The sequence below is a fragment of the Elgaria multicarinata genome, chromosome 4 (assembly GCF_023053635.1).
Source record: "Elgaria multicarinata webbii isolate HBS135686 ecotype San Diego chromosome 4, rElgMul1.1.pri, whole genome shotgun sequence".
Classification (NCBI taxonomy): Eukaryota; Metazoa; Chordata; class Lepidosauria; order Squamata; family Anguidae; genus Elgaria; species Elgaria multicarinata.
Genome location: NC_086174.1, coordinates 53475667 through 53500542, shown reverse-complemented (window position 1 = coordinate 53500542; position 24876 = coordinate 53475667). Strand labels below are relative to the sequence as shown.

At 41.9% G+C, this 24876-nt stretch overlaps 1 protein-coding gene across 1 annotated transcript; it reads right to left on the bottom strand.

Moving 5' to 3' along the window:
• MEMO1 (mediator of cell motility 1) lies at positions 1-20179 on the bottom strand. Its single transcript, XM_063124301.1, has 9 exons — positions 20009-20179; positions 10540-10621; positions 9644-9712; positions 8764-8876; positions 7703-7814; positions 6366-6508; positions 4776-4852; positions 2807-2911; positions 1-646 (listed from the first exon to the last, which is right to left on the bottom strand). The coding sequence occupies exons 1-9, from the start codon at positions 20067-20069 to the stop codon at positions 515-517; spliced, it is 894 nt and encodes a 297-aa protein (XP_062980371.1). The 5' UTR covers positions 20070-20179; the 3' UTR covers positions 1-514.
• Between the last annotated feature and the right edge of the window lie 4697 nt (positions 20180-24876).

Sequence of the window (24876 nt, the reverse complement as noted above, 5' to 3'; positions counted from 1 at the left end):
TTTTGGTTTGTGCAGCCCTTTATTAGCAACTAAAATAGAAGATATTTGTTTTACAACACGGGTAGTAATTGACTATATTGGAGTTTTATTATATTCTAATACAGGATTCTTTTATAAATGCATTTTTATTAAAAAGCTTCCACTCTTTTCTGTTTACGACTTGCAAAACTATTCTGAAAGCAGAGTACATGTGCACAGGTCTGCAGAGTGCAAATCTGGGATGTGGTAAATGCTTTACATGTTGTATTTGCAAGGACCGTCTGCCACCATACCTTTACAGCCATTGGTTTTTAGAAGTCACAACATTTTGACACCAGCCTTCCTTCCCTTGTCCTAAACAAGAAAGCATTTTAAAATGAGTTGTAACTAAGGAAGGACTACACCTACTAGAAAAAAGAAGAGTTCTATTAGTTTTGAGGTTTCAGTGTACCCAAAGACCAGGAACTGCATCTTTGTAAGGGCAAGGCTGGGACCCCATTGAGTGTGCAGGTGTCATCCCTGAGTAGTCAGAGGTTCAGTGGACCATTAATGCTCCTGCTGCGTAACTCACTGAGCTGTCTTGCCAGTTTCGACACTGACTTGACTGAGCATAATTCAAAAATGAGAAGCTCATGTTCATTCCGTTCTTCTGGAGCTCTGTGATAGCCTAGAGGGAGGAAAAGCCAAAAGGTTCATTTTTTTAATAAAACGACTTCTAACAGCACTTTGACACCTGTTACATATCCACAATGAACACTAAAAAAACCCCACACTAAAATATATCTTCATTTGCAGAAAATTCTGTATTTTTCCTATTAGTCATAGGGAGAGCCTACTCCCTAGTATATGTCTGCTAGCTATTCAGGTGGTGAAGTCCAGATTCCCAAAAGTAAAATTCAAGCAGTCACTAAATAGAAGAAGGGAGTGAGCAAGTGATTGGTTGTGAAGAACTGAACAAGCAGAGAAAGTTTCAAGCTGAACTAAATGGTGGTGTTTTTTTGAGAGCTATAGGCAGAAATTGCTAGGATCCCAGCCTCTCGTGCTCAGGCCCGGTTCGCACATAATGACAACCCAGAATATAGATTGAGAATGAACATAGTTTGCATGATTACATGGCATGTGCTGGTGTGTACCAGGTGGTTTCTGAATATTCAAGCTGCAGCCACATGGACTTTTGGTTATGTGAGGGTTGTTTAACTATCCTATAATCCATGGTGCCTGGGTATGGATGGCACAACAAGCCCCAGGTGCAGTTTAAATACCCAAAATGGGCACCGGCATGTGTTGCAGCCGCGGTGGACCGAATAAGCCACGGTGGACTGTACAACTGTCCAAACTGCCTCTATGAATTATCATTGAATCCTGGGTTCAGGAAGAAAACCCATGGTTTGTTGTTGAGTTGTGAATTCTGGGTTGTTCATGGTTAACCCATAAGTAAACTATAGTGCAAGATTAATATGTAGTAACACTAAATGATTCCATGACAACCCATAGTCTGGGTTGTCATTTAAGCCACAGTGGGCTGCACTGTGGCTGAATAGCTAGCTAGCAGGGTTAACAGGTAACAACAACCCATGATTCAACAACAACTCATACTCTGGGTTGACGTTACATACAAATCAGGTTACAACAAAACCAACAATTTGCTGGCGATGCAAAACAATCTATGATTCATAGGTTGTTAGCATGACATGCGAAATGTGGGAACTCTGGGTTGTTTATGGGTTAATCAATCCAGACTGAACTTAACAACCAATTGTAGGTTAACTTTGGGTTGTTTAACCCATGAACCCAGACTGCCTGGATTCACACATTATGCTAACAATGTACAAACAGGGCATTTGTAGCTTGTTTTGCAACCTGGAAGTGGCTTACGTGCTCTGCATTCCTGGAAAATCATGATTAATTAACCCATGACTTGCTGCTGTGACATGCGATTGCATTCACACTCTATTCAACAGTAAAGTAGTAGCACTTCTTGCACAACCTGCCACAATTAAAAGTCTTAAACTAGCGCTAGCTTGTTCCAGAAAAATAGGAAAGAAAGTAGTGGATAGAATTGTGTGTGTTATGGCTTTAACGTATGGGGAATGCCCAGTGAAAACTGTGAGCAACAAAGGGTTTCATGAGCATTTCCACTAGTTATAGAGCAGAGCTTAGTGTTCCACATAGCTCACTAACAACTCCCAATTGTCAGTAGATCTAGATTAGATTATGTAAACTAAGGAAACAAAATTCCTGATAACGCAAAAGGAAACAACGCATAATATTTTGACAACGAGGAGGAGCCAAATGGCAGACATATGGTCCCAAAGCTATGCAGGCAGTTCTTATTGGAGTTGACTGGTGAGTAGAAGTACATAGCACTTCGTGCACTTGCTAATCATTCCTTGTGGATACCCTCAGAGGATTTCTCCCTGCCCATCAAGTGTGCTCACTTCTAATGTGGGGCTTAGTTTATGGGGGTGGGTGGGAAGGATTTATTATTTATTTAAAGTATTTCTAGGCCTTAGTGTGCGGTTCCCTCTCCCTACTGGAAGGGGCAGCTATGCATTAAGTAAAGGGGAATCCTGTTATCTCTGATCTGTGATTGGAGATTACAAGGCAATTCCTCTCTCTGCCTCCTCCCTAGCATCAAGTAGCCTCCAGGCTGGGGGTGTATGTGTGTGTGTGGGGGGGGGGGTGGAGCTTGGGGCAAACAGCGCCCATGGAGGCTGCACAAGACTCCACTGGCTGGAGGGGGAGGTTGCCCATGGGCTGGAGGTTCCCCACTACTGTTCTATAGTTTGGGAATCATTGCATTCAAACTTTGTTTAATAGTACTTACATTTAGTAAAACGCCAATGGGATGTCTTCCACATATTGTATTATGGTATTTCTTCAAGTAATTGCTAAAGGACACAGGGTCAAGCTGCTCTATAATGCTCATACCCTAAAGAGAAGATCAATACAGAATTAATTCTAAAGCTATTAACTTGGACTGCATTTATCCACAAACATTTATTTCATGCCAAGCATATTTTCCAAGAAGTAACTATTTTAAGAACAATTCTTAGAACGTAAGAAGAAAAGTTTAAAACAAATCCAGTGTCATACAGCTTAGCATTATATTTGATAGTTAAAACTGCATTACTGTATATTATGAATACAGAACAATCTGTTAATAAGATTGACACCAGCTCAACAAATTGCTGTGAAACAGCAATTCTGGCTGTTCAGATTATCATCAAGATCAATGTAAAGCAATAGGTGTTTTACACCCTCACCAGCACCATTAAGAGTTTTCCCTTTGCATTTTACCTACACATCCTAAGGCAAGCTTCCTGTGAGAACACCCAATATAACTGAAAGACCACCTCCTCTCATGGAGCCCACATTGCCTCCAAGAACAATGGAGAGCAGATCTGCACAACATGATTTGTAACCATTGATACTTGCTGGAGTCTAGGAGCCCTGCTGGATCAGAGCAAATCTTCATCCACTCTAATCTTGTTTCCTTCAGTGGCCAAATAGATGTCCTTGAGAAAGACACTACAATTTATCTAGATAATTAAAGAAGTATTTACCATTTTTATCTTGCTCCTCAGCCAAAAACACCTAACAAATAATTAGTAAAAGAGGGAGAACCTTCCTTCTCAAAGTTCTCTGGCATGCACAGAGGGCTTGGAGAAGGATCAGGTGAGAACAAATAATGGCTGATACAGAGCCAAGTTGAGTCTCAACCACAGCTGCTGCATCTCTGATAAGTACCACAGTATCTGGAGTCTATTACAACTGATCATTCTCTGCTTTGGATAAGATCCCAAAATAATCTGAATCCTAGCTGCGTTAGGTTGCTTTTAAAGCCCCTAAACTGATCATGAGGTACAGCTGGGATCTCAGATGAGCTCTGCAGCAGCATTTTTGCTTTGAAGCTGGAAGTTGAGCTCGTGCTTCCTGCTAGGCAAGCTTTTTTGCTGTTTGAACTAGGAGAGTAAAGTAATCCTGAGTTTGTCCAAAACACATTTGATGAGTTAAACCTTGAAAGGAGGCTTGTTTTCTGGGGAAATTCAGTCACAGTCAGAAGTGGGGAAGGAAGAGAAGAGGGCACCACTCTAGCTCCCACATACACTTATGACCTCTATGTTAGCATGCATCACATTTATCCTCACCCAAGTGCTGTGAAATGTTGGTTGTTTTTACTCAAAAACATTCCTTGTTAAAATTACTGGTTTAACCCAAAATGTGCCAGGATCTGAAGAATAGCCCCCAAGGAAAGCTTTTCTTCATTTATTTTGGCTTTCAGTCCCTACCTCCATTTCTAGACAGCCAATGCCCAACTAGGTCTTCACTGTGTTCCCAAAGCCACATTTTTGCCATTTTACCTCTCATTTTATTTATCCCAACACTCACTATGCTCTCTTTACATTGCCAACGAATCAGTGCTGCTCACCTAAAACACTGGCTATTTGTATGCCCCTTGTATTGGTTGTTCAACAAAAACATTGAAAATATTATTTAAGTAACAAATAGCTCTATCATTTTTTTGAGCATGTGTTTATTAGTTTGTCAAGATGGCATCGATTCCTGCTTATTACAAACACCACATCCTTTTAAAACTCTTGAAATAGCTCTGTTAAGTTTTCACAATGAAGAACCTTGCAAACGTTTGTTTACAGCTAACAACTCCGGGAAATGGGAATGTAATTAACATGTAGTAAATGGTGTTCTGATCAAATTCAAGATGCATTCAAAATATTCAAGAGAAGCTGATTACAGAGTTGGAAGTTAAGAAATGTTACAATTTTTACACTCACCATTTTATCTAGGTGTTCGATGGACCTATAAATCTCTCCTTGAGACTCATCATAGTAACTGTATCTGAACCGCTGACCTTAAGAAAACAAAACAAAAAAAATACGTAACTATTCAATTTTTTGCTTATATATTTTATTCATACACAATTATTTTACTCATATACTTTACTTTCTAAATACAGGATAAGTAGCGGAAAGGGAGAAACCTAAAAGGGAGGAAATCGGGACAAGAGAGAGTGGGATGAGGCAAATGTTTACTCTTCGGATCGTACTAAATTATATTGAAAAATGGGGGGTGGGGAGCACCAAAAGACCAAAAGCATAACAAATTAAAAAGCAACTAAACATCAAACATATGGCTAAGATTTTTTAAAAAAACATGAAGTAGAATGGCATCTCAGCAGGCAGGATAAAAACATGTTGTACTGAATTTTTAAAGTATCATCATTCATTGCATTGTATTATTATAAAAAAATCCCAAACAAGGCAGCAACTGACCATATTAAATACAGCCTTAAAATGCAAATATAAGTTTTAGTATTGTAGAAATACAGCATGGTCATACATTAAATTCTTCTTAATTATTTTACAGTAAATTCTAGTAAGTGCTAAATTTGGTACAGGGATTTATTTTTGGTTTACGTTACTATGTGAAACTGCTCTGTGAAAAATATGAGTTATCTTTTTTTAAATTGCTAGTACTACAAAACACACACTAGCACTTGTCAGAAATATAGGGATGCCTCTGGTAATAACCTGGAAAACTTTAAAATGACACAGAAGGCAGAAGAGAAAAAGCACTGTAGATCACTGATGCATTCCTTTTTGTTGGCCTTGCAATTCTAACATGAGTAGAAGGCAACAAACATAAACAAGAATGGTCTTATATACATCTGCAATGCAAGTTCTGCAACGCTTTTATGAATCCTTGACACCCCTAATAATGGGAGGAGCGTTTATTTTTGTTTAGAAAGTAACATACTTCATTAAATGGAACTGGGACAATACATTTTGCTCTTAAGTCCTTGGGTCATTCCACGAGCTCAAGTTGCGCCAGCGAAGCTCCACTGAATCTTTCCAATATGCAAGCGGTTGCCCATTACGCTTACACAACCAGTTATGCAAACAGTTGTGCAAGTGCTGGCACAACAGCTATGTGCAACTGCTGGTACAAGACTGCTGGCCCAAGAGATATGCACAATTGCTGGCCCAGGAGTTATTCGCAATTAGTTGCACAATAGGTTGCACAAGCATAACGCACAACCACTTGTGCATAACTTTGGTTTGATTCTTCTCTTGCACATAGTTCAGAACCTGGTTTCCGCTAGTGAAACATCACTTGCACTAATGGAATGTCGTAGTTCGATACTCCTCCTCGGGTGTGATAAGCAACTGTCATGTCTTAAGTATGACGATCATCACTGTTATCACCACCACCTCACTATACAAGTGTGTAGAAGTTCAAATTTAGCTTCAATTTGTTCAAGCAGGTATGTCAAACCAAAACATTTTAATTTAAAATGGCATTTTTGGAAGTATATGCAAATTTAGGCAACAGGGGTTCACAACTATTAACATGATTTAACTTACCCCAATGACAAAAGTCAGAGGAAACCACAAAGAGATTACAAGGATCTGCTAAATATTTGCTGAAGAGTTTTCCAAATTCCTGTTCTTTTGTCTCACTCAGTGCTCCAACCAGGACAGGAACAATGGTAAACTCATCCTTATGGCTTAAAGAAGAAAAAAGAAGCTTGTGTTTGTAAAGATTCAGTACATGATCAGTGCCCTGCTGAAACCAGCCCTCAGCCTCCTCTTTGAGCTGCTCCCACATGCAAAATTTCTACCCTGTAGGCCTCCCTCCCATGTACAAGCATGTTGCACACACCAAATTGGCTGTGAAGGGCAGGATTGTGAATTCAGGACTTCTTAAAATTAATAAATGAATAGGGTTGGGTGTGTGTGTTTAACAATCACAAATTTGATTTGTAACTTTCCACAAAACATTTATTTTTTTAAAAAAGTTTGCACTCACCAGCACACTCTAAATAGCATTTAAGTATGAAAAAATACATATTATAAGAAAGCACAATAGGCTATATTTATGACCAGTCCAAGCCAGGCTCTTTTCTGCACACTACACACATACACACTAGCAATACTGTATGTAGTCTTGTCTCATTATCAGAAACAGGTACCCTATAAATGACAACTTCATTATTTCACATTAGGGAAATGAACTGCGCGTGATCAGGTAAGAGCTTAAGTACTTCAACTAGTGAAGCAATGCAGCATTCCAAGACAGTATACTGCAGGTAGGAACACTGGTGAAAATGTTTAGGATCAGGACTGGATGCTTTGCACTGAAGACAGATTACTCTTTCTGCATCCTCCTTTGTAACAAACGCATTACTCTTATCTAAGGTAATTGTTTTTCATTGTCTCATTAAACTACAAACTAATATAATTTTACGTATAATTTCTACAGTGCAAGATGCTAAATTTAGCAAGATTTGGGTTTCATACAATTGGAATAAGCTATGCAAATTGAGGCACTGCATGATCTTGACTTTTGTCAATTTTTCAAAATCAAACAGGGAAGGAGAGGACAATAAGAGCACTGGGCTAAACAAAGGAGGGTGTAGAACGCCAAACCCTGACTACCAAACCTCTACCACTCACCCCTCTGATGTCTAGTCTTTTAAAATAATAACCTTGCCACAGGTCTAAAAGTTTCAATCCACAGTTCTCTTACTCTTTTTAATGAGTGTTTGTGCGTTCAAATCCTAAGGATATTGAGGCTTTGAACATTTTAAAACACTGGTGAGACAGGAGAAATAAATGCCACTATTACAAACTACAGCTATAGGTATGAGGTCCATGTATACAATTCTACATATTATGCAGCTTTTTAAAAGTCAAGGTACCTTTCCATGGCTTTAGCAGTATAAGGCAAGTGCATTTCAATACTGTGTTCATCTTCATCTGTTTGCAGAGACATGCGTTCAAACATTCCAGTCTTCCACAGTTCTGCATAAACTGAGAAGTTTCAAATATATTAGAATGACTAAAAAATAGCCAATGAATGCAACCGCTGAATGAGAAGCTGTCTTTTCCACTTCATAAGCTTCCTGGTTAGACCAAATTTAACCTAAACTAGGACAGAGTGAATATTCTCAACTGAGTGTTGCAACATAAAATGCCAAGTTACAGCATTTGCTTTAAGGCTGTATAAGAGAAAACACTATGAATTGAGACTAATAGTAGTAACTACTGGATAAAAGCCAACTCCAAAACAACCTATGAAAATTAATGAGCCTGATGGAGAACATTTGTTTATGGGAAGAACTGATTGTTGGACCCCACAAATGCAACATTGATTTCGTGAATTGACATTGTGGGGCATTTTTCGTATGAATTCTGTTGATTTTGTAGGTAAAACCCCAATCAGTTCTGGGCTGTTTCTCTCAAGCAAGGTCTTATACATCCATAGAAACATGCAAAATTAGTTCAAGAAACCATCTTGGACAGCATCTTGAATTCTGGGTTCCCAGTTGAGAAACTGGATTGGGAACAGTGACTTTGATTTTTTTATTCAGCTTAGTCAAATCAGTCTAAGTAGGTTCCCCAAACTTAACAACATACACTCTTGCATCCATTTCTGGAGAACTTAGTCTACAACAGGGGTGGGCAACCTGTGGCCCTCCAGATGTTTTAGCCTACAACTCCCATCATACCTCACCATTGGCTATTCTGGTTAGGGCTAATGTGAGTTGTAGGTCAAAACACCCAGAGAGCCGCAAGTTACCTACCTCTGGCCCAGAAGTAACCATCAGTGCTTAGCTGTACTTCCTGCACCATATCATGTGAAAACATTTAGAGGTAAGCAAGTTAAAATGCAAGGCTGTGACAACAAGAGCAATAACTGATTAAGTAAAACTAGTTCTTAAACTATTACGCACTGGAAGAGCTGTGTATATATAATTACCCTTTTGATCAATTCGCAGATCGTATAGGGGGGTTCTATATATATCCACACTGGAAAGTGCACATCGAGAGAGGGGCACATGATGGGAAGGCCCCAGGATGAAGATTCGCCGTCTGGTGATGAACAGAAGAGATGCAATATCAGCAACTCCACAGAAGAGGACCGCTGACGTGGTTAAAAATCACCCCACCCTGCATACAAATGGCTTCACGTGCATATGCATATTTCTATACTTTGGATCTCAAGGAATTTCACATCCTGTTGGCAGGCAGAATGCAAAAGGTAATGCAAGAATGTGGGGTGGGCAGGGGGCACAGGGGAAAGGGACACCAGTGTTACGATGTTTTGCTTTTGGCACGAGAATCTAACAAAGCATTAACACATGCTCTTGTTTCCATAAGGCGAGCTGCCTAAGATTCACCAATTTGACCCCTCTGCACTAATGATTGGGGCAAAGCTGCAAGCTATCACCATTGGTTTTGATCCACATTTGGTCCCTGCAAATGGAAGGGCTCCTTCCACTGCCAGGGGGAATCAGGATCAAGTGGAGGCTCCACACTGGAGGAAGGCTGCAGAGCAATGCTTTTCGCCAACTCCCCTTTCCTCCTGCAGCTTCCAGTGCCACCTTCCGTGGTGTTCTCCAACCTTCCAAAGCAGCTTTATAGAGAGCTGTGGGGAGGAATTAGCAAAAAATGCCACCTCACCCCTTTACTGTACCATCAGAAGAGCTCCCCTCAGTGCAACACTAGATCCAACCCATTCTCTTTGTCACACCGTCGAACAGTTATCTACCTAAAATAACCTCTTTTGTCTTAAAGCCAGCATCTAAGCAAATCAAGTTGTGTCCTGCTTGATGTAAGAATTTTCTAATTCTACTTACGTGATTGAAGGATCCACTTGTTTGTAAGCATGAGCTGCACAAGACCCACAGTAAGTATAACCTGCATGTCTACAAAAAAATAAAAATAGATACATTGCATAAAATTAACTTTTAGACTTCAGTATAGAAACAAGTCAGAGTACTGGAGACCTGTGTAGAGAAATAGCTTGCTGAAGTTATGAAGGAGTTGTCCAACAACAGATATCCAAATGATACTTGAAACATACAATAGCAGCATGCCCAACTGTTATTTTTAAAATCAAGGAACTGCTCAGCTTATGTGACGTTCAACCAGTGGATGTGTATCCAGCAGTGGGCCAGGTATGGCCTGCCAGGCCTCCCTAGTCTGCCTGCCAAGGCTCCTCCCCCTTCCAAGCCATGCTCCCTCAGGAAAGGTGAAGGAAGCTAGCTCCATTGGGAGCTGCTACTTCCAAGGTGTCTAGAGCCTTGAAGTGGTGGTTCCAAGGGCTTCCCTCTCTATGATCACCTCCCTGCTGCTCAGGAAACAGCTCAGCAGCAGCAAACAGAACTGCTGATTCGCTAGCCTGATTGCTTTCCATACTGACTTGACTGCAAAAGAGGAACAGAGTGATATATATCTGTATAAATGAATGAATGTGTTTGCATGAACTTAAGCCCTGTTGATTTCAATGGAACTAAAGTGTGACTAACTTACTCTGGATCCAACCCAAGATTAGACCACCACAGATTTAAGACAATGGCACCAAAGAAATAAGCTGACAGGAGTAACCAGCACGAACTGGGATGAGGAGAACTTCACTCCCTCTTCCCCATTTACATGGGCACCACTTTTGCTCCAAATGTTTGAACATGAATGCTTTGTGCAGCCCTTTCTAATCAACATGTAGAAGAAGAAGAAATCAAAAACAACTTACGGTGCAATAATGGCCCTAGCAGGCCTTTTTGTAGTCTGTACTTGAGAAAGCCAACCTTCTAGTTGTGCACTTAGCTGAGGTCCTACAGGAAGAGACAGATTTTTAAACAATGGCAGCACCATAGAAGCATCCTTAGACGTCGTTTCATGACATTTTAATGCTTCTTTACAGCTTCAAAGATAATACATTTTAACAGTGCAAGTTTCATTTTTAACATAAATATATTTGGTATATTACCAAGAGTTGTGAGAGAAAACTGCATAATAAAAGTTTAAATCAACTGAAAAGATATTAATACAGTAACAGACTTATTGACAAGTAGCTTGATTCTTGTCTTATATTTATTCACATTAGTACTTTGACCTATGTCAACCAAAATGAAATCACACATCAGTAATCAGGCTGGTGAAATAGCTCCCTCTTCACCACTGCTCACTTTTTTGTTTAGCTGATCTGATCTGTTTAGCTGAACTGTTCAACTAAAGAAGAGCATTGAGAAGAAAACGTCAGATCACTATGACCTCACAGGCACCATCTTGCATATTCAGCCAGACCCGGCTTCATGGGTTATGCAAGGGTTAAACAACCTTCACATAACCTATTGACGACTTCACACAGCATGGCAACCCACACTCATGAGTTGCATCTGCCTTGCTGTGCAAACTGGACCTAAATGGCTGGGATGAGTAACGTCATGAGGTATGGGGGGCATTTTCACCCCCCGGACACGCAGGTCTCAAAATATAATTTTAAAAATGGCATCTGTAGTGGGTACTCTCTGCCCCACTTTCACAACTTAGGCTAATTCTGCTCAGTAATTGGCTTTATTTCATTCTTATACTGCCTATCAACTGAAGCTCTCTGGGCAGTGCACTATTAAAACCATCAAATATAGGGGAGGGGGAGGAAAGGAACCTCTCGTGCAAGCACTGAGTCATTTCTGACTCTTGGGGGGACGCCAGCTTTCGCTGACCTTTTCTTAGCAGGCTTTATAGCGGGGTGGTTTGCCATTGCCTTCCCCAGCCGTTATTACCTTTCCCCCAGCTAACTGGGTACTCATTTTACCGACCTTGGGAGGATGGAAGACTGAGTCGACCCGAGCCGGCTGCCTGAAACCAGCTTCTGCTGGGATCGAACTCAGGCCGTGGGGAGAGTTTCAGTTGCAGAAACTGCTGCTTTACTGCTCTGAGCCACACGAGATAAAAAGTTTAAAAGGCAATATAAAACCAACTATATTAAAAATCAGGGAAAACCTATGTAAAAATATGTCTTCAAGAGGCATTTAAAAGGTATGTTTTCTGCCTCCCGAACTGCACGAGGGAGGGTCCTCCAGAGGGTGGGGGCCGCCACAGAGAAGGCCTGCCATCGAGGTTCTTCATGGCAGCATTCCGCTCATCTTGGAATGGCCAGTAAGGCCTCTTCTGAGGATTGCAGCTGTAGGCTCTTTCCTCCAAAAGGTCATGCCATAATGTGTTGGTGCTTAAGAGCTGGGTAGGACTAGAAACATAAAACTGTTTAGAAATTTTGAAGAGGTGGGGGAGAACATATTTTCTTCTGGGGAAAAGGGCCCACCTACTGCCAGTAGTAGGTCCACATTTTCAGAACTTCCACAGGAGTACTAGGGTGGATCTGTGCTTTCTACCAGGAGAGGCATTTATGAGCCAACCTAATCCCCTCCAGTCAGCAAATCTGGAGATTAGGATTGCTCTCGAAGATGCATTTAAGTAAATACAAGGATTTGCTTCAAAACTAAAACAAATAAATTAGGCAACCTGATCCCTCACATTCTTCAAAAATGAACATAGTAGCTTGCAAGGCAGGTCTAAAGGAATACAAATTGAGAAAAGAATCCCCTTAAGTCTATTTCAGCAGCAATTAGAGAAACATATCTAAAATTAATACACAGTTGGCATCTGACACCTGTGAAACTAAAGCATATTAACACAAATCTTTCCCCAAATTGCTAGAGAGGCTGTCAGGTGAAAGGTATTTATTCCATATGTTGTGGGCTTGTGAACATATGCAAATACTTTGGATAGCCATTTTCAATTACATTTTTCAAATAACAAAACAAACAGTAAATTGCGCCACATTACTAGTTCTACTCTATTTTGAATGATACACAAAAGCAGCTGTTACATAAAGACCTAGTTTTACTGTTACTAACAGTGGCAAGGATGATTATAGCATGATATTGGAAAACGAATGGATGGATTGTTGGCTCCTGAGAATCTGGGAGTTTGTTCCTGCTGAAATATTAACACAACTTAACTGATTGATCAGAAGGATAAAGAAGCAGGACTCATTCTTAGAAACCTGATTCCCTTTCATTAGATACATTAGTGCAGGGTCCACAGACAAGCATCCACCAAATGTGCATTGCTTCTTTTGGAAGACGTAATAACTACCAAGGGTAATAACTGAAAAGTGATCAAGCTTAAAATGTATACAAGTGTATGCTCAGGAACATTGATTCTAAAATATGTATATAACCTGTGATGCATAATGTAAAAGAGGCAGCATACGATGTTTTTGTTGTTATATCATTGTTGCCGTGCATTTCTAAAATACGTGTTTCTCAAAAAAAAAAGAAAGAGGATGCATTAAATTGCACAATGCAAGAGTATCCGCCTCTGGAGTACACTTTATTCACAATTTCTTTGGACAGAAGTCATAAAGTAAAAAAATGTCAACAGCTTTCAGAAACCCACGTGGGATGATGAGAGGACAAGATGATAGTACAATCTGTGAGGGAATTGGCTACATCTATGTCAAAACAAAACACAAAGATACAAAACTTTTCTGACTTGATCTTAATTCTAAAATCCACCACATCCCAAATTATCTTTCACTGTGGAACTTAAAAATCTGACACAGGCAAATCAAATTCAGGGGACAACGACCCTGAATTTGGTCAAGTTACCTTCAGTTTTAATTACCTTCAGAAAATCAAATTGAAAAGGTGTTTTGACTTAACCCACGTTTAAAATTGATACTGCTTTATACTGTTGTTTTTATATTTTTGATGGTTTAAATTTTGTATACTTTTTAATGTTCACTGTTTTTAACTTTTGTAAACCGCCCAGAGAGCTTCGGCTATGGGGCAGTATATAAATTTTATAAATACATAAAATTTCAATTTCATATATTTTGAAAAGAATGCATTTATGGTCCAAAAAAAGATGCAAAATAGAAGTACATACAACTTAAGGCCCAAGCACACATCACAGCACCTCAGGTTGAAGTTTGAGACGTTTAACTGTGGGTAAAAGATCAGAAGCGTGCTAAGAGCTTGCATGCTAATTCCCCCATACAGCATTATGGTTAAAGCGTTATACTTGCTTCAACACTAACAATGGTCCAATGCTAACCAGTTTCCCCTCTTAACCAGGGTTTGAAAACAGGGTTTGAAATTAGTTTGAAAATCCTGGTCAACTCTAACCAGATTAATGCAGATTCAGAAATAACAGTAAATCATAAAGCTTGAAAAGGGTATGAAGGAAAATTGTGCAGCAGAAGGGAGTGAATCTGTGGCATAGTCCTGATCTCCTAACCATGATGCCTGCAATGATGGGGCTTTAGACTACAGCAAGAGTCCAACAGTATTTAGCCAAAGATCAAAGACCATCTTGCAAGTATATTTCAGAACACAATCCAAACAATTTACTCCATGACTCATAAATGCAAAAATAGAGTATACATGTTGTATATTTGATTTATTTTAACATTTATATCTCACACTGTTAAAAGTTTCCAAGATGGATCACAGATATGTTTGATAAATACTTCTATGACACTATATTCCCAAATCAAATATGCAGAACGAACTGTTATGCAGGCTTGGGCATAGCCTCTGGCCTGTCTGTTTATGATAAGAATCACTTTCAAGCAACCAGGCAGAGAAGTTGAAAATTGGAAATAAGTTCCCTCAAGGCCCTCATGTGTGGACAAGCTAGTAAAAAGTAGAGAGTCGATTGCACAGCAGTCATCATTTCCAGACTAGACCATAATGTAGAACAGAATGAGACAAATGGAATTTGATATCTCATTATGGTCCTCTAAATATGTATTTCATATTTCATGCATTTGACTGACCAGCTCCTCTTCTGTATACTGGTTCAATAGCACACTTCACACTGCTTAAAAGTGTATGGCATTATGCCTGCAAACCAGAGACCTCTGCAGAAAAGGGCACTTCCCCAAGAGGCAGTAAGACTGGGACCAGTTCAGACAAAACACTAAGGCATGGTTTGGTATTGGCTTATTGCTCTGGCTTGTTGAGAGAAAGACAGACCAGTGTTCCTGGTTTGCATGCCACACTAAACAAACAGCAGATGGAAGGTCAATCAAATAGGGTGCACAAGCATGCTGCTCACAAATTTCATGTGCGAACTGAGCTTGACTATAAGTCAAGCAAGCACATGCACTAGTTTTGACATTTGTGGGAAAACATGCAACTCAGACAAGGCAAGAGAAATTCAATGGACTTCAAGGAATTCTATTTAAAATCAAGCCATTTAAGAGGATGCACAATTAAAAACCTGGAAAGATCTTTTCCTCGCAGGCCCTCATCTCAGTACATCAACTTGATTCTTGCAATCTTGGCACAAAACAGACCACAGTGAACAAATTCATATTTGCAATGTTATGGACAACTGAAAGGAGAAATTCAGCTCAAATTTTAGACATGTCAAAATATGATTCTGATCAAGAATCCTTTTGTATAAAGTATTCCAAGAACTGTTGATGAGCACATTGTTAAACGAAACGTCCTTATAGTAGATATTACCTATATATACAAAATGCTAAGGCAATGCATGGCACAAAGGTTTTGAGCTATGACATGTTGGAAGTTCTGAGCTATGAGAAGAATTCTGTGTAGCTAAGCAACGGTATACATAACACAGCTGGTGGGGAGGAGTGGCTGGGATGGAGCCCAGCTTGCCGGTGTGCGCGCAGGGTCTCAAGTAAGTCTCGCGGGTCAGCAGGCAGGTGAGCAGCTGGGAGGGAGCGGGGGGAGGGAGTCCAATGGATTCCTGGTTGGCCTTGCACCTGGCTTTTCCAGGAACCCACAGAAAAACATGATATTGAACAATAAAGTACTAGCGTGCAGAGAGGTCTAGGCAAGACAAGCCATTATTAATAAATAATCACCTGGTCATGTTGTTGGGAATGATCATTGAGCTTCTCTTGTAACACTGAAGCTTTACGTTGAGTTATCACAACTTCTTCCATTTTGTGGCCTTGTGATCCAACTGCTAATAATATTTTCACTATGACTATATGCCAAGTGAAGATACCATTTCATGCATCTGGTGGAGACTCTGGTCCATGAAAGCATATGCCACTATAAACCTAAGAGTCTTCAGGGTGCCACAAAACTCTTTAAAGAATAAAGAAAAATATGTTTGTATATAACTTTGTAGTTTGGAAGTTAATAAATGCTTGCTTCAGCAAAATGGGCTAGCATATACAAGTTCTCTTGAACTGCTAAACTCATGTAAAGCTTTGGTAGAGTAAGCAGGAGACCCCAGCAAACCTGTCTAGCCAGCTTGTTCAGCCTTCTTTGTCTTGCTGCAAACTCCCAGGGGTAGGGAATGTGTTTATTCTGCAATGCATCCAGCAAGTTTGGCCATTTTCTGAGTGGGAAGAAGCACCCAACCAGTTTTAAATCCATTGCTGCATCTATTAAAAGTTGTGAACTAGCAACCTCCTCAGCACCCTAATTTTACTCTATCAATAATTCTATCCTCCATCCTGTTGCACCCCTTTTCCTTGGGTTTCACCCACACTGGATTCAGTGGCCAATATAGGACAGATGAAATAATCTTTCATACCTCTGTTTTATCCTTTTTCACTTTTGCTTTTCAGAGTCATATTTATTTATTAATATGCTGAAGCTAGTCAGTTCAGGGACAGGCAACCTGATTTCCTCTAGATAATTTTAACTTCAATTCCCATATGACCCAGCATGCATGGCCAATGGGCAGTTGTAGTCCAGAGATCTGGAGGGCACCATGTTGCCTACCCACTCTAGTCTCTTCAGGGACCCACAAAACTTTGATTTGGCTTAGCTGCCAATCATTACTTGTAGTTGTCCACCCTTACTACTGAACCTCCCTTCAAGGCCTCTGGAATGTCCCCCCCCCCCTTCACTGCAGGTTGCTGTAATGGGGTTCTTCCCTATCGAATGTCCCAACTCCAGACACTGGCAGACCCATTTCCCTACCTGCCCATGCACCAGAATGCTAGGCTGTGCTTCAGGTGGAGATGCTGCCCCAACCCTATTCCATTGCAAACAACCAAGAGATTCAGAGACAAATAGAGCTGCTTGGAGGAAGTGAGCATGAGAAGGGGCCAGCTAGAGTAAAAGGGATTTAAAAAACAACTAATTACAGGTTCCTCAGAAGCACCAAGAGGAACTGGAGAAGCACCAGCAGTCCAGACCTCTTTCCTCTTGCCAGAGGGGAAGAAACACCTGCTCCTGGTTAGATGATGTGTGCAACCCCCTCCCTGTTTCTATGGGCTTCACACTCACACCTCAATATTTTAACCCTCTGAAAGTTAATACAGAACTAGACTCAACCCTGTCTTTAGAATCAGATCTAGTATGGGCTTCAGTTACCACATGACCTAAGTTAAGATGGTGGCATTTTTTTTAAATCTTTGTCCTTTCCCTGACTTCCAACATAAAGCAGGTGAATCAAATTTTAAAATACCATGTATCCAATGAACTAATCATTTCAATTATACAACCATACTTAATTTAACAAACTTTGAAGAGATAATCTACCCTAAGTTTGATCTATAGCTAAAGAAAAAAATGCCTAATAATCTCTTTCATATAAAATGAAATTTAGACTCACACCAAGAGATATTACAAAAAGCTAAATCTAGTCTAGACATTAACAAGCAGGACAAAATAATTTTACTACATTTTATCTCACCTTTCCTCCAAGGAGGATAAGGCTATGTACATGGTTCTTTTCCCCATATTATCCTCACAATAACTCTTGTGAGGTAGGTCAGGCTGAAAATTATTGGCCCAAGATCACCCATTGAGCTCTGCAGCTGAGTGGGGATTTGAACATGGTCATCTCAGTCCCAATTGGCAAACCACTACATGATACTGACTATTTGCATGTCAGTAGAGTTTAAGCAAACCCTGGGTAGCGGTAAACAAGTGATAGTGAATGTGTTTGCCAGCTCCCAGCTGCTTTTGCTGAACTAAACAACCTATCTGGGTTGTTCCTCCCCCACAACAACCTAACATTCTGGGTTCAGATGTCACGGACAACAACCCAGGAAAAGCCCACCAGTAGCAGCCAGCCAGAGCCAGCATGCTTGCTCCTGCTTCACTCTCAACAACTCACGGTTTAACAAACCATGGGGTTGATGAAACATGCAAACTGGTCACTGACTCTCACCAATTCTTTAAATTGCTGGGCCTCTAAGGGCAAGCATGCAAAACTCTCATGTGACTACCTACCCGATTACTGCCACAGTTTCTAACAAGAAGCATGTAGATGAGCATTCTTGGCTTTAAACATGCAGTTAGCAAGTAGCAACTAGTCAGGTGTAGTATTTATAATGCTTGTCAAACTTGCTGCACCCCACAAGCCAGATGAAGTGTCAATTTCATTTCTTGCCCCACCCTCCAAGCACTTCTCAAGGAAGGGGCAAAGTGAAAACTCTGGTTACTGCACTGCATGAGATACACACAAGAAGAAATTCCTTTCTGGAGAATATACCCCTTTTATCCTGCAGAGGGCAGTTCTGTGCACAGCATTTCTTCAGTGGACCAGAAGAAACAAAGGTGGGGGGAGGGGGAAGTGAAAGGACTGACAACTGCTCTATCCTATCTGTTCTCATTTTAGATAGTCTGGCGAGCAAGTATCATCCACATTCACCATGTTCTCCAACGATTTCCGTGCCTTAAAAATTCAAATAAATATAAGCAATGGGTATTTTTCCTATGACAAATGCAGCCGTTAAGTTCTACTCAAGAGTGTTGCAAAGCATCACTTTCAAGGATTGCATACATTTTTGTTATTATCAAAACAGTTGGTCCATTGGGCTGCGATAAGAGGCCCTACTATACAAGATGCCTACTAGCCAGTTACAATTGCTGTGTTCCCACAATCCATTTCTTCCCCCTCCCCCGCATTACCCTAAATGACCCCTTTTCATTCACACGCTTCAGATCGTTGTCGGTCCTTAACTCAGCACCCAACCACCATCCTTCCCAGTTGTTGTTTTCAGCCACCTTCCCCGAAAAATGCTACCCGCTTTCTCAAAGTGTGGACATAAAGAGAAGACGAAGCCCACCAACTTATGGAACATCGTTTTTTCCAGTCGCTATCGAGCCTCTGGCGCCTGGCCGGGAATCCAGCCTCGGCAGGCTGAGCAAACTCACTGGTGGGGATATGGAGAAGAAAGAGAAGGGATAAAGGCCGAAAGCAAATGGAGGTTGTAGAAAAGGGCCTCAGCACACCAGGCGGAAAGTGCTGATTCAGTCAAAGGCCCACCAGCCAGGGCGAAAGGGAGGGAGCAAAACCTCCTCGGCACAACCCGCGCTGGCCTCCGCGACTATTCCTGCCACCCCAGAGGCAACGGGCACCTCCCCAACTCCTGTCAAAGCAGTGCCAACGCGTTTAACAGCACATCCTCTTCCCCACCCCATCAAGAGTTCCTAACGCCGATGAAACTCACTCTCTCTCTCACTCACACACACACACACACACACTCTCTCTCTCTCTCACTCACTCACACACACACACACACACACACACACCAGTGAGTCTCGTGGCACCTAAAAAGATTTAGCAGGCTTAGAGTAGAGGTGTCTACTCCAGATGTAAACCTTACTGAGTTCAATAGGATTTACTCCTAAATGAACGCGTACAGAAGCCCAATTGTGGCAAAAACGTGCATCGACTAGAGTCCCTCCCTTCCTCCGATTGCTGAAAGAGATCGGATGAAAGACTCTGCCCACAAAAGCTTATTACACAACAAATATGCTCGTCTTTCAGGTGCCAAAAGACTTTGTTTTCGCCTCTGCAACCCCACTCTGGAATTCAACGAGGATTAGTTACCCGAAACACACTTTATCCCTCTTTTCTCCTACAGATCAATAGAGGTTTTCCTTCTTGGGAGCTGGAGTTTGGCCCTTTCCAACGCACAGCGAACGCATTGTAGCGATCTTGGGTACGGCACCGGGCGGATCGTTACTCCGGATTAACGCAGAATACAGATTTATTTCGAACATTTAAAGGCTGCCTTTCAGGTCTGAGTCCCCTCTCAAAGCAGTTCACAGTAACAGGGAAGGGCGAGCTACCGTGTTGTACTTCATCCCGACTGCTCTCCCCTGCCCCGACTGACCCGCCGAGCGCGTCGCCACTCCCAGACACCGCACTCCCGGGCCCCGAAGACGACCGCCGCCCTCAGAGGCTTGCGACCCAGCCCGTACCTGAGGCCGTGTACCAGCTGCCGGCGTGGCTGGCCTCCCGGCAGAGCACTCGGTTGGACATCTTGGTGCCTGAGCCGCCTATGGTGTTGGGGGAGGCGGGAGTGAGGGGAGGGGGCGCGGGAGGCGAGTCCGGCCGCGGCGCCGCTAATCCCCCTCCTCCCCCGCTGGCAGAGTCAAAGCCCCCGCGAGGGGGGTAGCGGCGCTGCTCGAGGCACCGCGGGGCCGGCGACCAGGCACGGGAAGCGGCACACGGTGCGGGGCTGCAAGCTGACGGAGGGCCCGCCGGTTCCGGGTGAAGGGAGAGGCGGCGGCGGCGGCGACAGAAAGGGGAGCCTGAGCGGGACAAAGGCCAAGGCAGCGACCGCCGCCCGGGCGAAACCCAAAGAGCAGGCGGCAGCCGCCGGGTTTGGCCTAACTCGGCTCCTGTGGCATAAGGACTACAACAGCGTGGCTTCCCATTGGGCAAAGGGAAGCAAAAGCCCTTTGGCGATTGGGTCATGTTTTCCCCTATTCTTTTGACGGGCACAACCGCAGCTTCCCATTGGACAGCGCTCTGAAAAGCACCCCCCCCAGCATTGGGTAAGCGGCAGGGCGGGCGGGACCATTTAAGATTGGTCAAGTGGAGTTGCCGTGGCGATGGCTTCTGGCCTTGCTGATTGGCGGGGTTGTGTCTCTGAGGTGAAGGGAAGATTAGAGGAAGAGGTTGGCTTGTGAAAGGAGGGGGCGGGACAACCTCCCGGGTTGGACAGGGAAGGCTCGGGCTGGCTGCCGACCGGCCACGTGAAGCCGCCTGGCTGCTCCCAGCAGTTATGAGGGAGCCTGTGCGGGAATTGAAGCTAGTGTTGAAAGCGCAGAAAGGAAAAATACTGTTGGGTTCTGTCAGGGATAGAGCAGCGGATTCAACCTCAGTTACACTTCAATAAAGGGTAGGGGTGAAAGGAGTACTCTGTGTGTCTCTGTATGATGCCATAAGAGAACAGTATAATGCACATGTTGGATAGTTTGCAATTAAAAATCATTACCAAGATGTTATAATTTATGCGTCTTTTCCCATCACAAACCGCAACTTTGAAATGGCTTACAATACGGTAATCTATAACGGAAAAATAACAAAATCAATATAAACCATACTCCGTGCAATAATACCAATAAAAATAAACGGCATAAAAACATAGTTTAAATACATTATGAAAAGTGTTCATCCACAATATACAAAATCTCCGCCTGCCCTTGACAGCCTAGAATAAATACCACAAATGCAGCCCACAACAGTTGAAACAATAATATCAAAATGTCCGGGAAAATAAGTATGCTTTCGCCTTTGTTTTACTAGATCAGACCAAAAGTTGATCTAGCAGAGGACCTTCCATCTCCCAAAAGTAACTGGGCAGCTCATTTGAGAGTTATGAGGGAGAGTGCAAACTATCTGATAAATCTATGGATGGACTTTTCTCTTGTTTTTATAAAGGTATGTAAGCTACTCCTTGTTGATTGAAGAGTAGTATTAAAATTCTTTACACAAATATTTAACATGTATAGAGCATCTATTTAGTGTTTATAGTCGTACGGGCTGTACACACACTCAAGTGGCAAAGTACCAGCACATGGTCTTATATTGTGATGCCATATAACACCATAGTCATTCCAAGGGTAAGCAAATGTTTGGTCAATTTGAAAAACTGTCCTGGGCACCACCACAAGATGGCTGCTATGGGAAGCATGGAAAGGACAAGTAACTTGCACAAAAGACTGAGTACAAATCAGAAGTGGAGGCTGAGCCCTAACACACTAAACAACTCGGTTGAAGCCACACTTTTCAGCTCCAACAGAAACCCATTTCCCAGCAGCAGGTAAGAAAATGTGATAATTTAAAAAAAAAAAGTGGGAGGCATAGGGCACCTTGGCGAATGCCATGAAAGGTGTCTGAGGCACATGGGTGTCCGCAAGCACCACATTATCTGCTTTGCTCTATTTCATTGCAGCATTTGTATTCAGAATACAGTTCGTCTGGGGAGTCTTCAGGGAGACCCTTTTCACAAAGACATTAATACTTTAGTCTAATTTTTTTTAATGAACACGCCTAGTGTTAGTTCCAGCCACCACCATAAGCTATGAATGTAGGAGGGGGGCACTTTGCTGAGCACTCAAACCTGGAGCCAGGCCTCTCTATGAAATATGACATTGTGCCAATTTTATTTTTAGTTATTATTGTATTCCATCTCAAAGGTAAATTAATTATCAACTATTTCGTGACACCTAGAGGTAAATACCTTAAGGGTGCAATCCATGGCTAGGGCATGCTGGAAGTTGTAGGGCTTTATTTTTATCTAAACATGCATAGGATTGCAGCCTATTTTTCTGTAAATCAGTTTCTCAAGATTTAGGAGGAATTATAGCTTGAAAGAGCATTTCTATTGTCACGCACTGAGTTATCATCTCCTTCAGCTGCAAGGGATATCTCTGTAGAATGGTTTCTACTGTATATGACAAAGTCAACAACACTGTAGAGAGAACTGAGATTTTACAGGCAAAGAAAATATTGGGCCAGCAATGCAATGTGTTTAGCAAGAATGTTCATCCTCATTCATAAAAAATAATAATCTTGCAGCAACTGCATATTCTTTATCATGTAGAAAGATGGTCAAGATAATCTATTTTTAGGTCCACTAAACCCATATTATTATTATTATTATTCTTAACAATAATAATAATTCTGATTTTAAGAGGGAATTGAGAATCACTGTATCCACAGCACAGGCATCATTCATAAACTTCCTGACTGTTAGAGCAGTACGACAATGGAACCAGTTACCTAGGGAGGTGGTGGGCTCTCCCACACTAGAGGCATTCAAGAGGCAGCTGGACAGCCATCAGGGATGCTTTAAGGTGGATTCCTGCATTGAGCAGGGGGTTGGACTCGATGGCCTTATAGGCCCCTTCCAACTCTACTATTCTATGAGTCTGTCTTTGAATTTGTTTGCATATCCCCCGAAGGGGGAACAATAAAACTGGTGGCTTTCTACCAATAACAATTGTTTCCATGTGGTGTATGTGATTATGTGGCATCTGAGGGAAGGAGGACTGGGTGAACATGACAGTGGGTTTCTTGGGGTAGCTGCCTACTCGAGGGTCTTGGCTGCTCATCCTTGAGTCTGTGAATTATTGTGTTTCATCCTCCCTATTCTGCTCTCTGCGGACTGGGCTGCAGGTTTACCAGGCTTGTGTGGCGTCTCTAGTACCACAACATTTGAGGCTCAAGCTAAATGTTACATCAAGTTCCTTGGGGTTGTTTCCCACCCACCCCCTCTGTTGTGTCTGCTTTGTTCTCTACCAAAATCAGCTACTCCAGGCTGTGAGTCAGGGCAGAGGGAGGTTGAGATAGTAAGTACTGTTCCCTACCCCCACCCCGTTGTAGTACTGGATCTAATTGAGCACATGAACTCCCAAAAATTGTTTACTTGGGCTGCAATCCTATACCCACTTAGCTCAGAGGAAGCCCCACTGAACAAAATTGGACTTATATCAAAGTACACATACAGATTGGGCTGTAAAGCATGTTTTGGAAAGTCATTTGACAAAAGATCTGTCAATTTCATGCCTGCACATTAAAAGGCATACGTTTGTACAATTGTCCTGCATGCAAAAGTTAAGAATAAAACTGGTTTTATTAAAAAAAGAAACTAGACTGACAAAGCATTTAAAAGTAAAAAAGAAGAAAACTGGCAAAAACGTATTAAAAAGTAGAAAAATACAAGGTTCCTAATGATGTTTTGTCCAGGCAGGATCCACCCAAAATGTACATGTTTTCAAGATTCTTCAGTTTTAAACCATTTCAAAATAGAATCTGCCATGTGACTTGGGGTTCCGGAGGTTGGGGAGTCTGGGTTGACTTACAGCAGAGTTTCCTTATACAAAGAAAGCATCGTATCATAGCATTTCGTATTAGAGGGAATAAATGCAGGCTGGAACCAGTTTAGAAGTTCAAATCAACTTACTTTATTAGTGTTTTACACATCATCGAAGAAGGCTCTTTAACCCTGTTTAACTACAAGCACCCCCTAAACCCAGGTGCATCAGTGTAATTAACTGAAGACATGGGTCACTTGCTTCCCTCAGGGAAAGAGCAAATATTGCTTGTTGCAAAGCCACAGGAGAAGAAGGGGAGGGAGAAGGACCAAGAAACAGTCAAATGACAGAACAAGGGGGATGAACAAGATAGACAACTGTTGATACAACAGGTTCTGTATCACCCCCTAGTGTCTGGAAGCAGGCAGAGATGTTCCCGAGACTGGGCAGCTCTAAGGCCCTGAGTGCTGCAAGGAGGCATCAGCAAAAGAACGAACTGCTCTCCCTCAAAAGCCCTATTGGATAGGCTCTTTGAGTCTTGCATCCCTTCCCTCATTTTAAAAACTTGATCCAATCAGGATTGGCAGGAAAGCCTCATTTGCTAAATGAAGGAAAGGACTGAACACACAAAGCTGCCTTACATCAGCTCAGACTATTTGTCCAGCGTGCCCAGTATTGTCTACTATTCGGTTTGGCAACAGCCCTCCAGGGTCTCAAACAGAGGCCTTTCATAGCATCTGCTACCTTATCGTTTTAACTAGATGTGCCAGGGATTGAACTTGTGACTTTCTATGCGCAAAGCATCTGCTTGACACAGAGCTATGGTTTTCTAGTACTCTCTCAAATAAATAGAGATAATTTGATCTAGTTTATTAAAATAAAATAAAAAATCTTTTGAATTTTAGCCTCTTCAACCACATTTGAGAAAAGTGTGGGACAAATGCCACATAAAACATTTGTTGTTGTGAATCAAGTCTACCAATTCACGGATTGTTATTGTGGAAGCCCATGAGGAAGGCTTT

Bases quoted from the DNA above. Each gene is read 5' to 3' on its own strand.
- MEMO1 (XM_063124301.1), bottom strand. From the start codon at position 20,069: ATGTCCAACCGAGTGCTCTGCCGGGAGGCCAGCCACGCCGGCAGCTGG. The intron at 4,853-6,365 runs GTAAGTTAAATC...TGTTTTCTTAAG, and splicing joins CTCTGACTTTTGTCATTGGG to GTCAGCGGTTCAGATACAGT. The intron at 2,912-4,775 runs GTGAGTGTAAAA...TCTTCTCTTTAG, and splicing joins TCGAACACCTAGATAAAATG to GGTATGAGCATTATAGAGCA.